This window comes from Leucoraja erinacea, chromosome 21 (genome assembly GCF_028641065.1).
Source record: "Leucoraja erinacea ecotype New England chromosome 21, Leri_hhj_1, whole genome shotgun sequence".
In the NCBI taxonomy this organism is placed as follows: Eukaryota; Metazoa; Chordata; class Chondrichthyes; order Rajiformes; family Rajidae; genus Leucoraja; species Leucoraja erinaceus.
In genome coordinates this window covers 19,553,566-19,567,777 of record NC_073397.1, presented here as the reverse complement: position 1 = coordinate 19,567,777, position 14,212 = coordinate 19,553,566, and the positions used below count along the sequence as shown (strand labels likewise).

Sequence of the window (14,212 nt, the reverse complement as noted above, 5' to 3'; positions counted from 1 at the left end):
TGTAAGATGACCTATCCATGTCCTCCAGAGATGTTGCCTGACCCACTAGGTTATTCTAGCACATTGTGTCCTTTTCCATCAGCTTCTCCCAAGTAACGAGCGGCAGCGGATGCGAGGAACGGCCTCCATCTGAGGTTCCCTCCGAGTCATTCCCCTGAGAAACCTATTCCTTCATCATCACTGGTTCTAAATTCTGGAACTCCCTCCCAAGTACCACCGTGGGAGTACCTTCACCAGAACATTGCAGCATTGTTACAGTTGTTTAGATGGAATGATCTGAAACAAACAATACCGAGATATGTTTAGACGTATGCTTAGTTCAGACTTTGGAGATGTACTTTAGAGAAGTGGAACGAGGCCTTTCTGCCCACTGAGTCTGCGCCAACCAGCGATCACCCCGTACACTAGCACCATCCTACACATGAGGGACAATTTACACTTTACAAAAGCCAATGAACCTAAAAACCTGTACCTCTTTGAAGCGTGGAACCAACCGGAGCATCTGGAGAAAACCCATGCGGTCATGGGGAGAACATACAAACTCCGTACAGGCAGCACCCGTGGTCAGGATTGAACCCGGGTCTCTGGCACTGTAAGGCAGCAACACTACTGCTGCACCACTGTGCCACCCTAGTTTAGTTTATTGTCACATGTACCGAGGTTCAGTGAAAAGGTTTCTTTGTGCTGAGAAGACACAGGAGTCAGGAGTAAGTTTAAAAAAAAAGGCTTATGCTAGAATCCTAATAAATAAGAGTACAAGGCACAGAGTGAGAACATCCAAGACTAGACAAAGACAGAGACAAACATCAGCACTTAAAGCGGGAACTCAGTAGTTAACACAAATACTTATGCCACATGGGTGAAAATCCTTAAACATAAATGAACAAAAGACTATGCCATCACTGTGGTCATTGAGGGATCAGCAGGCACTGTGATAGAAACCATCCAAAGCACCAAGCAATGAATAGGAAGGTTTTATCCGTGTGCTCCTGATACCAGGAAATAATTTCATCAATTGTGTGTCAAAGAAACAAGAAACAAACACTTTAAAAAACAAAAAGACACAAAGTGCTGGAGTAACTCAGCTGGCCAGGCAGTATCTCTGGAGGACGGGATAGGTGACATTTCGGTTCGGGACCCTTCATCAAACCTCGGTTTGTTTCGTTTTCCCAAACGCCCAGGGCAGCCACCCCTTGGCACCGTGCTGCGTTGTTGGCAGTGAGTCGGAAGTGGGATTTGAACCCGGTGCTGTGTGAGGGTGGGAGCTGTGGGCAAGGGCTGGCGGCCCGGAGTGGCCAGCAGCACGGCGATGTTGACAGTGAGCTGTGATGTTGTTTGTTCACAGGGAGACTCTGGACCCGCTGGACCCCCTGGTGAGGACAGACTGACGGTGAGTGAACACCTGGAACCTGTGCGTGGTGGTGCTTAATCCCAGGGTCTGCCCTCGTCCCCGTCACCCTCAGCACCCTCCGCCCGCCAGCAAACTACCTCCCACTGCTGCCAGTGGCCGTGAGGAGGGGGTAACTAAGGAGGAGGGGGAGGGAGATCTGAGGGAGGGGGAATTTGGGGAGGAGGGAAACATAGAAACATAGAAAATAGGTGCAGGAGTAGGCCATTCGGCCCTTCGAGCCTGCACCGCCATTCAATATGATCATGGCTCATCATCCAACTCAGTATCCTGTACCTGCCTTCTCTCCATACCCCCTGATCCTTTTAGCCACAAGGACCACATCTAACTCCCCATCTATAGCCAATGAACTGGCCTCAACTACATTCTGTGGCAGAGAATTCCACAGATTTCCTGTGTAAAAAATGATTTTCTCATCTCGGTCCTAAAAGACGTCCCCCTTATCCTTAAACTGTGACCCCTTGTTCTGGACTTCCCCAACATCGGGAATAATCTTCCTGCATCTAGCCTGTCCAACCCCTTAAGAATTTTGTAAGTTTCTATAAGATCCCTATAAGATTTCTATAAGAGGAAGAGGCAGAGGAGCTGAGTGCAAGACTGGGGGCAGGGGTAGAAGACTGTAAGGCATGGGAGCAGAATTAGACCATTCAGTCTACTACGCCATTCGATCATGGCTGATCTATTTCTCCCTCTGTATAATTTAGTTTAGTTTAGAGATACACCCACCAAGTCTGCGTTGACTAGCAATTGCCTATACACTAGTTCTGTCCTACACACAGTTCTCACAGTGGAAAATTAATCTACAAATCTACATGCCGACTCCTGTTCACACTAGTTCAATACTATCCCACTTTGGAATCCTCCCACTACACCAAGGGCAATTTACAGAGGGCCAATTAACCTACACATCTGCACATCTTTGGGATGTGGGAGGAAACCGGAGCACGGGGAGATAGACACTATAACACGGTCACAGGGAAAACGTGCAAACTCCACACAGACAGCACCCAAGGTCAGGATCCAACCCAGATCTCTGGCGCAGTGAGGCAGCAGCTCTACAACTGAAATAGAGATGCCTCACCTTGTCCTTCTGCTGCCATTCCAGAGATGCTTTGATGCCTGCTGTAAACTGTCGCAGTCACCCTTCCGGACATGAGAGAGTCTATGTTGAATTAAGTTTGAGCTCATTGCTAAGGGGATTAGGTATGATGCTGGACCTTTACAATAATGGTAATTGTGGGGTTTTTCTTCCTTATTACACAGGAGCCGGGAAAGATTGGATCGCCGGTAAGTCAAAGTTTTACTGAATGTGGATCTCAGTGTGAGATAGCTCTCTCAGCCTTTCCTTTCCATGTACCTGCTCAAATGCTTTTTAAACACTGATTGTACCTGCCTCAACCACCTGCCCTTGTAGTTTGTGTAGGAAAGAACTGCAGATGCTGGTTTAAATTGAAGGTAGACACAAAATACTGGAGTAACTCAGCAGGACAGGCAGCGCATCTCTGGAGAGAAAGAATAGGTGATGTTTCAGGTCGAGACCCTTCTTCAGACCCTCTTGTAGTTTGTTCCATACACCCACCTCCCTCCAATTGGATCTTGGTGGTTTTGGTTTAGTTTACATTTTGCTTTAGTTTAGTTCAGAGATGCAGCATGGAAACAGGCCCTTCGGCCCGCCGAGTCCATGCCGAACATTGATTTTACACTTCTAGAACTCACGCTAGTTCTATGTTATCCCACTTTCACCTCCACTGCCTACACATTGGGGGCAATTTACAGAGGGCCAAATAACCTACAAACATGGATTTCTTTGGGATGTGCAAGGAAACTGAAGCACCCACGAGTTCATGGAAAGAACATGCACACGCCACACAAAGAACACTCATAGCCAGGATTGAACCCGGGTCTCTGACACTGTAAGGCAGCAACTCTACTGCTATGCCACGAGGCCACTGTCTTAAGTGGCAGAGCTGGCGAGAACGACCTCCCCTTGCTTTGGTTACTGATCTTAAGCTGCAAAACAGATAGTTAGGATTTTGTTGGTCGGCATCTCAGGGGAGGCTGTTAGTATGTGTGTAGTGATGTCAGGGACAAGGTAGGGAGAGGAAATATGAGATTTGGGAAATAGGATGAGAAGTCTACATTCGAGGCATGCCTGACTGAATCAACGCACACAAGGATGGCTTCACTGGGGCTTGGTGCAAACTAGGACTCAGTCAGCAGTATATGTGGACCCAGGGAGGCAGGGTTTGGTGGTCAAGTGGACAACAGCTATTTTTCCCGACTACAACAGGACAATAAATCTTTCCCATGCATTAGAGCAACAACCCCCATCCACAACTAAAGGTAGATTGAAATTGGACCTTGACTCTTGGGAGATTCAGTAGGCAAAGGGGAGGAAGAATTCTCCCATCCACTTCTCTCAGCTTCACAGTTAGACTTTCACAGAGTAATCAAGGGTGTGCAGAAAGAAGTGGATGGATATGGGATGTTCTGGGAAATAGTGGTCCCGGTTATTTCTGGTGTTGTGCCTTCTAACGGTTTATAGTTTGTAGAAAAATTATCAACTTTTTTGCATTAAACCACACCAGGGATCTCAAGGAGACGTTGGACTGGAAGGCCCCCAGGGTCCGAGTGGTCCAAGGGTAAGTGAACAATGTTTAGTTTAATTTAGAGATATAGCATGGAAATAGGCCCTTCAGCTCACTGATACCACGCCAACTATCGATCACCTGTTCACACTAGTTCTGTGTTATCCCACTTTCTCATTCACTCCCTACACACTGGGGGCTGATTTACAGGGAGCCAATTAACCTACAAACCCACACGTCTTTGGAGTATGGGAGGAAACCAGAGCACCCGGAGGAAACCCACGCGGTCACAGGGAGGTTAAGTGGACAGCACCCGTAGTCAAGAGTCAAGTCAAGTCAAGTCAAGAGAGTTTATTGTCATGTGTCCCAGATAGGACAATGAAATTCTTGCTTGTCATTGTCCTATCTGGAATTTCAGGATCAAACCCAGGTCTCTAGCGCTGTCAGGCAGCAGCTCTTCCTCTGCGTCATTGTGCCTCCCATACAAGACCATAAGACATAGGAGTGTGCGTTCTTGTGTCTAAGTGAGCTTGTCTGAGTGTGGTTAGAGTATGTCTTGGTGCCTGTATTTATGTCAGGTACCAGCTGGAAGTCCCCAGTTGTGTGGAGACTACTGTCCTCCAGACCACGACCCCGTCTTGTCAGACTGGTGTTCACTGGCTGGCCAACGATGACAGAAATCTTGACTAAGACGCAAGGAACTGCAGAAGCTTGGAATCTTGCGGTGACCTCTCATTACTGCCCTTCCTGCAGCATGGTGCATCTTCAGTACTGCACATTGACCCAATGTGAACTTGCCAGGGCGGGGGGCTGGATACTGAGGCACAGCCGTTGTGACGTGGCTTCGCCCAGCTCCGTCTCAGCCCATGCGTGCGCACAGGGTGTAACCTCGTCAGTGCTAATGTTCTCCCTGTCTACCCAGGGTGGTGATGGTCTCCGTGGACTTCCTGGACCTCTCGGGCCCCCTGGACCTCCGGTAAGTGTGACACCCATGGGGGATGTTTGAGGCTCCGGAACCACCTTGAGGAGGTTCGAGAACATCCAACACCCTCCCCATACTGTGCACCTCCCACCAACCACCACCAACCTCTCACTACCCACCCACCCACCCACCCATCACCTTCCACCTGCCACCCACCGCTGACCGTCCTTTACCGACCGACCCAACCCCGTCACCCAACACGGAACTCTTGCCACCAGTCATCACCCACCCATCACCCACCACCCATCACCCAATACTGACCTCTTGCCACCCATCACCCACCAGTCTCCTACGACTCACCCGTTACCCATCTCCATCACCCACCAGTCACAGAGAACATCCAATACCCACCACATACTGTGCACCATCCACCACCCCTCCACCCACTTGTAACCCACCCAACACCAAACTCCCATCACCCGTCACCCGCCAACCACCACCTGTGTGATGTGTGAACTTGTCCTCAGATATTCACTCATTCTTTTTCATTGCAGGGCGAGCCCGGACTCTACACGGGAGAAGGAAGCGGGGACTTTTCTGTAAGTTTCCCAAAACATTTGTTGTCTGCGTGTGCTGGTCTGAGCGCATTCTGTAGGTTCCATACGACACTCTGTACAGAACTGGCTTCATAACCATAGCAACCAGCAATACAAGGAGGATGTAAGAGCATAAGATATAAGAGCAGGAGAGAGCTACTCGTTCCCTTGAGCCTGATCCATCATTCCTCAAGATCATGGTTGACTTTCCTCGGCACCATTTTCTTGGCATTATCCCCATATCTCTAGCTTTAAAATGGTCATAGAGTCATACATAGAGTCATACAGCATTGAAACAGGCCCTTCGGCCCACCTTGCCCATGCCGACCACTATGTCCCATCTACATTAGTCTCACCTGCCTGCGTTAGGCCCATATCCCTCTAAACCTGTTCTATCCATGTACCTGTCCAAATGTTTTTTGAACATTGCGATAGTACTTGCCTCAACTACCTCCTCCAGCAGCTCGTTCCATACGCCTTCTACTCTTTGTGTAAAAAAAGTTATCCATGAGGTTCCTAGTAAACCATTCCTCCCTCCTTAAACCTATGTCCTCTGATTCTCGATTCCCCAAACCTGGGCAAAAGACTGTGCATTTACCCAATTTATTCCTCTCATGATTTTGTACACCTCCATAAGATCACCCCTCATCCTCTTACACTCCAAGGATAAGCCTTATCAGCCTCTCCCAATAGCTCAAGCCCTTGAGTCCAGATAATGTCTGTTTTTAATAAATGTGATGACAGCCTCCACCGTCCCTGGGTAGGGAATTGCCTTAAGTGAATGAACCCTCACCCCCCCGTCTCTGTCCTCAACAGCTAACCCTCTATGATAAGACTATAACCCCTGGTCCCAACCAGGGAGAGAGCCTCCCTGTATCCAGCCCATCGAGTTCTATAGGATCTTCTTCAAATTTTAATTAGATCCTAAATTCTAGAGAGTGCAGATCCAATCTACTCACTCTCCTCCCAGATGAAAGTCCACCATCCCTGTAATCAGTGGACCTTCACTCTTTCTATGCTTTTTTTTACGCAAGGCGACCAACACTATACACAATGGTCCAAGTGTGGTCTTATCAAGACCCTGGATAATTACAATACATCTTTAATCTGGTACTCAATCGAGGCCAAAATACCATCACCTGCTTTTACTTCAAAGCCAATAGTGCTTGCTTTGATCTATCCCTGGTTTCAACCCCAAGATCTTTTCATTCCAAACTAACCTAGTCCAGATCATTGGCTCCAATTGTGCTGGGACCCCCCCCCCCATCCCCAATCCCAGAGTTGGGCGGTCAGGTAGCTGGTCAGTACATAGATATGCGCACCCCTGAGGTTGGTACCTGATGATGCTATGCAACCCTTCAGCCCACTGAGTTAATGCTAACCATCAAGCATCCATTATTATACCAATCCCACGCTGCCCCATTATATTCCCTCCATTTTCCCTTCACTGTTTCCCAAAATATTGGCGATGGATATTGATTAACAATGATAATTGATCACTGCTATTGATTGACAATGGAAATTGCATTAATGGATATTGATTGGAAACATGCACTGATCGCTGATATTTACTGACCATGGATAAAGATTGATGATGGACTTTTATTGACAGTGGATATTAATTGACAACTTATCCTGATGTCTGATATTGATTGACAATGGATATTGATTGACGAACAATTCTAATTGACAATAGGAGATGATTAATTGTTGATATTGATTAATTTCTAATATTGCTTGTCAGCTGATTATTATTTGAGATCAGTGGATGGTTGATGTTAATTGATAGTTATTTCTGAATTTAATTGATATTGATGAATGTCTGGCAGTGGTTGACTCTGACCTCTCTGTCCCTCTCCGCAGTGCCCAGCGATGTGTCCCGCAGGTCTGCCCGGACCGTCTGGAATGCCGGGATTCAAGGTGTGGGAATGCGCTCCGTGTACTGGTCTACACCCGTCAGCCTGAGTTCCCCGTCCAAGGTTAACGTGTCAGCTTCCCTTGTTGTCACATTCACCTTAGAAAGTTCACGCCGACTGGGTAATTAATGTGTCGCCCTGAGAGAACACAGAGCAGTATAGCACAGGAACAGGCCCTTCAGACCACAATGTCTGTGCCGAGCATGATGTCAAGACCAACTCTTATCTGCTTGCACATGATCCATATCCCTCCATTTCCTGCATATCTACCTGCCTAAACAAAAGTAGCTGAATGGATGATGGTTCCCAAAGCAATTGGAGAGTCCAGTTGGTGCACTTCTACATGGGAGCACATGTGTCTCACTGTGTGTGTGTGTGTGTGTGTGTGTGTGTGTGTGTGTGTGTGTGTGTGTGTGTGTGTGTGCGTACACGTGCGTGTGTGTACGTACGCGTATGTGTGTGTGTGTGTGCGTGCGTACGTGCGTGTGTACGTGAGTGTGTGTGCGCGCACTTACTGGTTATTATCTATCCGACATTTTGTGTTGGTAAACATTGTATATGTGTCAAGATTACTCTGTGTGTGCATATAAATGTTGCTGTGTGTGTGTGCGCGCATGTATACACATATGTGCACATGCATACAGTATGTGCATGTATATGTTCAGATGATAGATTAGATAGATAGATAAATGTTGCTCTGTGAGTGTGTGTACAGGTTTGTGTACGTCTACACCTAAAGGAGCAACCCGTCATATTCCCCGAGTAGGATGAACATTGAATTCTCCAATTTCAAGTAACCTGCCCCCTTCGGCCCTTCTCTTACCTTCTGGTCCACCCAGGTTTAATTTGTTTGTCTGTCTGTCTCTATCTCTCTCACCCTTTTATCCCACCTCACCCCTTGCCCCCGACCACACAGTTTCTTTCCCCTCTCCCACACACTCCACCTCCCACTGGTTCCCATTCCCCCACCATTCCCATTTACCCACACCACCGCCCTGACTTGGTTCCATGCTTTAACCTTCCTTTCCCACTCATCACCTCCAGCCTCTGCTTCTACGTCTGCCTCCCCCCTCCTCATCCGCCAACCATAAGGAATAGGAGTGAATTAGGTCATTTAGCCCATCAAGTCTGTTCCACCATTCAATTATGGCTGATCTATCACTCCCTCCTAGCCCCATTCTCCTGCCTTCACTCCATAACCTCTGACACCTGTACTAATCAAGAAACTATCTATCTCTGCCTTAAAAATATTCACTGACTTGGCCTCTACAGCCTTCCGTAGCAAAGAATTCCACAGATTCACCACCCTCTCACTAAATAAATTTCTCCTCATCTCCTTCCTAAAAGAACGTCCTTTAAGTCTTAGGCTATGATTCCAGTCTCTTGTGCTCCACTATTTCTATACATCACCGAGTGTGCCTATATGTAGTCACATGTGTATGTGTGCGTGTTTCTGCACATGTGTGTATGTTTATACTGTTGGTCTGTGTGGGTGTGTTGTATTGATAGCGCTGTTCTCAACAAATTGACCAGAGACTTCCTGAAAGAGCTGGCAGGAGGGAGTAGTGGATTGCCTGTTACCACAGCCCAGAATCCATCCACCGATTCTAGTAGGTCTTAATGAAAAGCAGGAAGAGATTTAGTTTATTTGTTTTTTAGTTTTGGAGATACAGCATGGAAACAGGCCCTATGGCTCACCGAGTCCAATCCAACCATGTTCACACTAGTTCTATGTTGCCCCTGTTTCACATCCTACACACCATGGACAATTTGCGGAGGCCAACTAACCTACTAACCCGCATGTCTTTGGGATATGGGAGGAAACCAGAGTACCCGGAGGAAACCCACGAGGTCACAGCGAGAACGTGCAAAGTTCACACAGACAGCACCCGAGGTCAGGATCGAATCCGGGTGTCTGGTGCTGTGAGGCGGCAGCTCTTGCGGCAAAAGAGAAATGGAGCTGAAATCTGACCGGTGAACAGTTGGCTCATGTGGAATGGTTGGACTTTGTGCAAGTCCACGTTGTTCCAGTAAATCAGCTGGGGTGGTGATAGGTGTCGTCAGAAAGAACTGGGGGAGGTTTTTCACCGCTGCCTCATCCGGTGGGATTGCTGTCGGTCCCTAACCAATCCGTAGCCTCTCTGATACGTACAACCTTGACCCATCCCTGATCCACTTCACGGTATCTCTTTAGGCTTTAAACTTTGGAGATACAGCTCAGAAACAGGCCCTTCGGCCCACCGAGTCTGTGCCGACCAGCGACCCCCTTACGCTAACACTATCCTACACACTAGGGACAATTTACAATTTTACAAAATCCAATTAACCTACAAACTCACACGATCACAGGGAGAATGTACATACTCTGTACAGACAGCACCCCTAGTCAGGATCGAACCGGGGTCTCTGTTGCTGTAAGGTAGCAACTCTACCGCTGCGCCACCGTGCCGCCTTTCAGTACCTGGGCTGTTGTTTATGATTTGAGTCTTTTGCCGACATTGGTGGTTCACCAGTGCCATTGATTGCTTCCATTTTTTCCTTCCAGGGTCACACAGGCCATAAGGGGGATCGTGGTGAGCCTGGGAAAACGGGAGCAAAGGTAAATTCCTGGCGCTTTTAGACCAGCGCGAGCTGGAACACCGAGGAGGCCAGGGCAAATAGCCAATCGTCTCTTATTTTAAGAGTCAAGAGTCTATCTGCCACGGGATCAGAACAACAAGATTCCTATTTGCTGTAGCTTTGCAAATACATTAAATGCAAAACCTTACGACAAATAATGATATGATAAATTATAATTTATACTCAGTAACCAGACCACAGCATTGCAAACTGAAGCACGTATTGCATCCCAAGAACAAATCCACAGTAGTTAGGGGTGTGGTTAAGGTAGTGCAGGGTGGTTCACGAGCCAGATGGTTGTTGGAAAGCAGCTGTTCTTGACCCTGGAGGTCATGGTTTTCAGGCTCCTGCACCTTCTTCCCGCTAGTGGGAATGAGATGAGTGTGGCCAGGGTGGTGTGGGTCTTTGATGATGTTGGTTACCTCTTTGAGACAGATCCTACTAGGCAGGATCTACAGGGATCCTGTAGATCCCGTTGATGGTGGGGAGGTCAGTCAGTACCTGTGATGGACCAGGCAGTGTTCACCACTCTCAGAGACCTCCTTTGTTCCTGGGCTTTTAAGTTACTGAACCAGGCCGTGATGCAATCAGCCAATACGCTCTCTACTATACACCTGTGGAAGTTTGATAGGGTATTCGGCAGTTTGTTGAGTCTCCTAAAACTTCAGACGAAGTGGAGTTGTGACAAGCATTCTTTGTGAGTGCGTCAATGTGCTGGGCCCAGGATAGATCTTTAGAGATATTGTCCAGTAGTCCAGGACAAGTCCAGGAACTTGAAACTGTTGATGTCTCCACTGATGAAGTCGGGTCCATGGACGAGGTTTGGGCCAAGGCAAGTCTTAATTGCCATTGAACTGAATGCCTTCCTGGTCTATTTCAGAGGCAGTTTAGAGTTGGCTGCGCAGGTGGAACTGGAGCCACCTAGACACCTGATGGGCAAGGGTCATCACCCCCCCCCCCCCCGGAAGAACATCAGAGTTAGGATTTCATGGCCAACCAGTAATCTCTTGGTCAATGGCCTTTTCTGCTGATTTATTCCCTAGTTCCACATTTCATTGGGATCACGATGGGCCCCATTTGACCATGAAACCCACGCTGACTCTTGGAGTAATTCCATTCCTCTGAACCATTGTCTCTTGGATTCCCATCAACTCCACACTGATTCTCCGACCCACACCCACACTCTGTGGGACATATACAGCAGCAAACTAGCCAACCAACCCCGCACAACATTGGGGTATGGGAGAAAACTGGAGCACCCGGAGCCACAGGGAGAACATGCAAACTCCACACACACAGCTCCGGAGATCAGGATCGAACCAGTCTCCAGTGCTGTGAGGTGGAGGCACCACTGTGCCATCTCGTTTTAACTCTGTGAAAAGTTAGTTCTGAAGATGAGATTAAAGGCAGATTAATTATTTGGGCCACCTTGCTTTTCGCCCGTGATCTAATCATTGATGGTTTGGGTTTACAGGGAGATCCTGGACATCCCGGTGTGCCCGGGTTGCCTGGCACGGTCGGATTACAGGTAAGAGCGGCTTGCACTGGCTGTGGGGAGTGGGGGGGTGGTGGTGGAGTTTCCAATGGGTGGGACGGGAGGTGGTGAAGGGGTACTGTAGCGGCTTGCACTGGCTGGAGGGGGCGGGAGGAAGAGGAGTGTTGTTTAGAGCTTTTAATTGGTGAGGAGGGGGGTGGTGTCGGGGGTACTGTTGTGGCCGGGGGAGGGATGAGGGTGAGGGGGGTGGTGTAGGGCTGGGGGGGGAATGGTACTAGTCTTTTATAACTCAATGGAGATCAAAGTTCCAGAACGACAATGAAACCAGGAACAATGTATCACACTCTGACCCTCCTTCCCCACCTGTATGTTTAATAGTCATACAGCATGAAAACAGGCCCTTCGGCCCAGCTCACTCATGCCGACCAAGATGCCCCATCTACACTAGTCTCATTTGCTCACATTTGGCCCATATTCCTCTAAACATTTCTTAACATTGTATCTGTCCAAATGTCTTTTAAATGTTATAACGGTACCTGCCTCAGCTATTGCCTCTGGCATCTCAATCCACTTTAAATATTTCTCCTCTCATCGTAAACCTATGCCATCTAGTTTTATACCCTCCCAATCTGGGATAAAGACTGTGACCATGTACTGTATCAAACGTAGGCTTGGCGATCACTTCGAACAACACCTCAGCTCGTTTCGCATTAATCTACCTGATATCCCGGTGGCTCAGCACCTCAACTCCCCCTCCCATTCCGAATCCGACCTTTCTGTCCTGGGCCTCCTCCATAGCCAGAGTGACAACCACCGTAAATTGGAGGAGCAGCACCTCATATTTCGCTTGGGCAGTTTACACCCCAGTGGTATGAACATTGACTTCTCAAATTTCAGGTAGTCCCTGCTTTCTTCTCCCCTTCTCAGCTCTCCCTCAGTCCTCTGTCTCCGCCTCTTCCTTTCTTCTTCCCCCCCCCCCCCCCCCCCCCCCCCCCTCATATCATATCAGTCTGAAGAAGGGTCTCGACCCGAAACGTTGCCTATTTCCTTCGCTACATAGATGCTGCCTCACCCGCTGAGTTTCTCCAGCATTTTTGTCTACCATATACTGTATCCATGCCCCTTGTGATTTTATAAACTCTATAAGATCATCCCTCAACCTCCTTCATGAGTGAAAACAGTCCCAACCTGTCCAGTCTTTAGACTTTAGAAATAATGCGCTGAAGCAGGCCATTCGGCCCTACGAGTCCACACTTAAGGCGATCACCCCATATACTAGCATTATGCCATACACTAGTGGCAATTTACAATTGACAGAAGTCAATTAACCTACAAACCTGAATTACTTTGAGATGTGGGAGGAAACCTGAGCACCCGGAGGAAACTCACACAGTTACAGAGAGAACATGCAAACTCCATACAGACAGCACCCGAGGTCAGGATCGAAACTGGGTCTCTGGAGCTGCGAAGCAGCAACTCTACCGCTGTACCACTGTGCCTCCCCTAACTCTTCCTTGTATTCCCGGCAACATTCCTATGAATGACTCTGGTGTACTGATCACATTAGCCGTGGTGCATTATCCAAAACGGTGCCTACCTGCTAACTCTCACCTTGGCATTACACTCCCTGAGAGTTTACTCTTCCCTCCCCCACCCTTCAGTCACGGACCCTTCCTCTGGTGGGATTACAAATGTGGTGGGAGAGATCTCAAAAACGAAGTCTCAGTTACAGAAACCGAAGGCACAAGAGCTGCCGACCGTGAGGAGAACCGATTTATTCCGGGATAAAGTAACGGAGGTTCCCTGGACTCCTGATGATTCCTGGATATTGTCTGGGAACCGGAGCCCATCTCAGTGACAGAGAAATCAAGTTCATCATCACATAGTCGTAGACTTATACAATATGGAAAAAGGCCCTTCAGCCCAACTTGCCCATTCCAACCAACATGCCCCTTCTACACTTGTCCCACCAGCCTGCATTCGGTTCATATCACTCTAAACTTATCATATCCATGTACCTGTCCAAATATCTCTTAAACCTTGTGATAGTACCTGCCTCAACTATCTCCTCTGGCAGCTTCTTCCATACACCCACCACCCATTGTGTAAAAATAGTTGCTTGTCAGGTTTGCATTAAATCTTCCCCCCCCCCCCCCCTCTTAAACCTATGTCCTCTGGTTTTCGATTCCCCTACTGCGGGTAATAGACTGTGCATTTACTCTCTCTATTCCTCTCATCATCTTGTATGCCTCTATAAGTTCACCCCTCATTCTCCTGTGTCCAAGGCATAAGTCCTAGCCTGCTCATACTCTACCTGTAGCTCAGGCACTCTAGTCCTGGCAACATCCTCATAAATGGGTCTTCATCTTTCATGGAAGAGTGTTTATTTAGTTGAGTTTAGAAATACAGCATGGAAACAGACAACTTCCTTGTAAATCTCTCTGCACCCTTTCCAGCTTAACACCATCTTTCCAATAACAGGGTGACCAAAACTGAGCACAATACTCTACACGTGGCCTCACCTATGTCTTGTACAACTGTAACATGACCCCACAACTTTCATAATTTCATCAATTATGTGTCAAAGACACAAGAAGCAAACATTTAAAAAACAAAAAGACACAAAGTGCTGGAGTAACTCAGCAGGTCAGGCAGCATCCCTGGAGAA

General features: G+C 47.9%; 1 protein-coding gene across 1 annotated transcript in view; it reads left to right on the top strand.

Moving 5' to 3' along the window:
- col9a3 (collagen, type IX, alpha 3) overlaps positions 1-14,212 on the top strand; it is a 76,137-nt gene that overhangs the window by 17,359 nt on the left and 44,566 nt on the right. The window contains exons 6-13 of the mRNA XM_055652326.1: positions 1,346-1,390; positions 2,672-2,695; positions 3,997-4,050; positions 4,919-4,972; positions 5,473-5,517; positions 7,378-7,434; positions 9,976-10,029; positions 11,524-11,577. Of these exons, the coding sequence (XP_055508301.1) occupies positions 1,346-1,390; positions 2,672-2,695; positions 3,997-4,050; positions 4,919-4,972; positions 5,473-5,517; positions 7,378-7,434; positions 9,976-10,029; positions 11,524-11,577 (387 nt within the window). The remainder of the gene's footprint in view (positions 1-1,345; positions 1,391-2,671; positions 2,696-3,996; positions 4,051-4,918; positions 4,973-5,472; positions 5,518-7,377; positions 7,435-9,975; positions 10,030-11,523; positions 11,578-14,212) is intronic.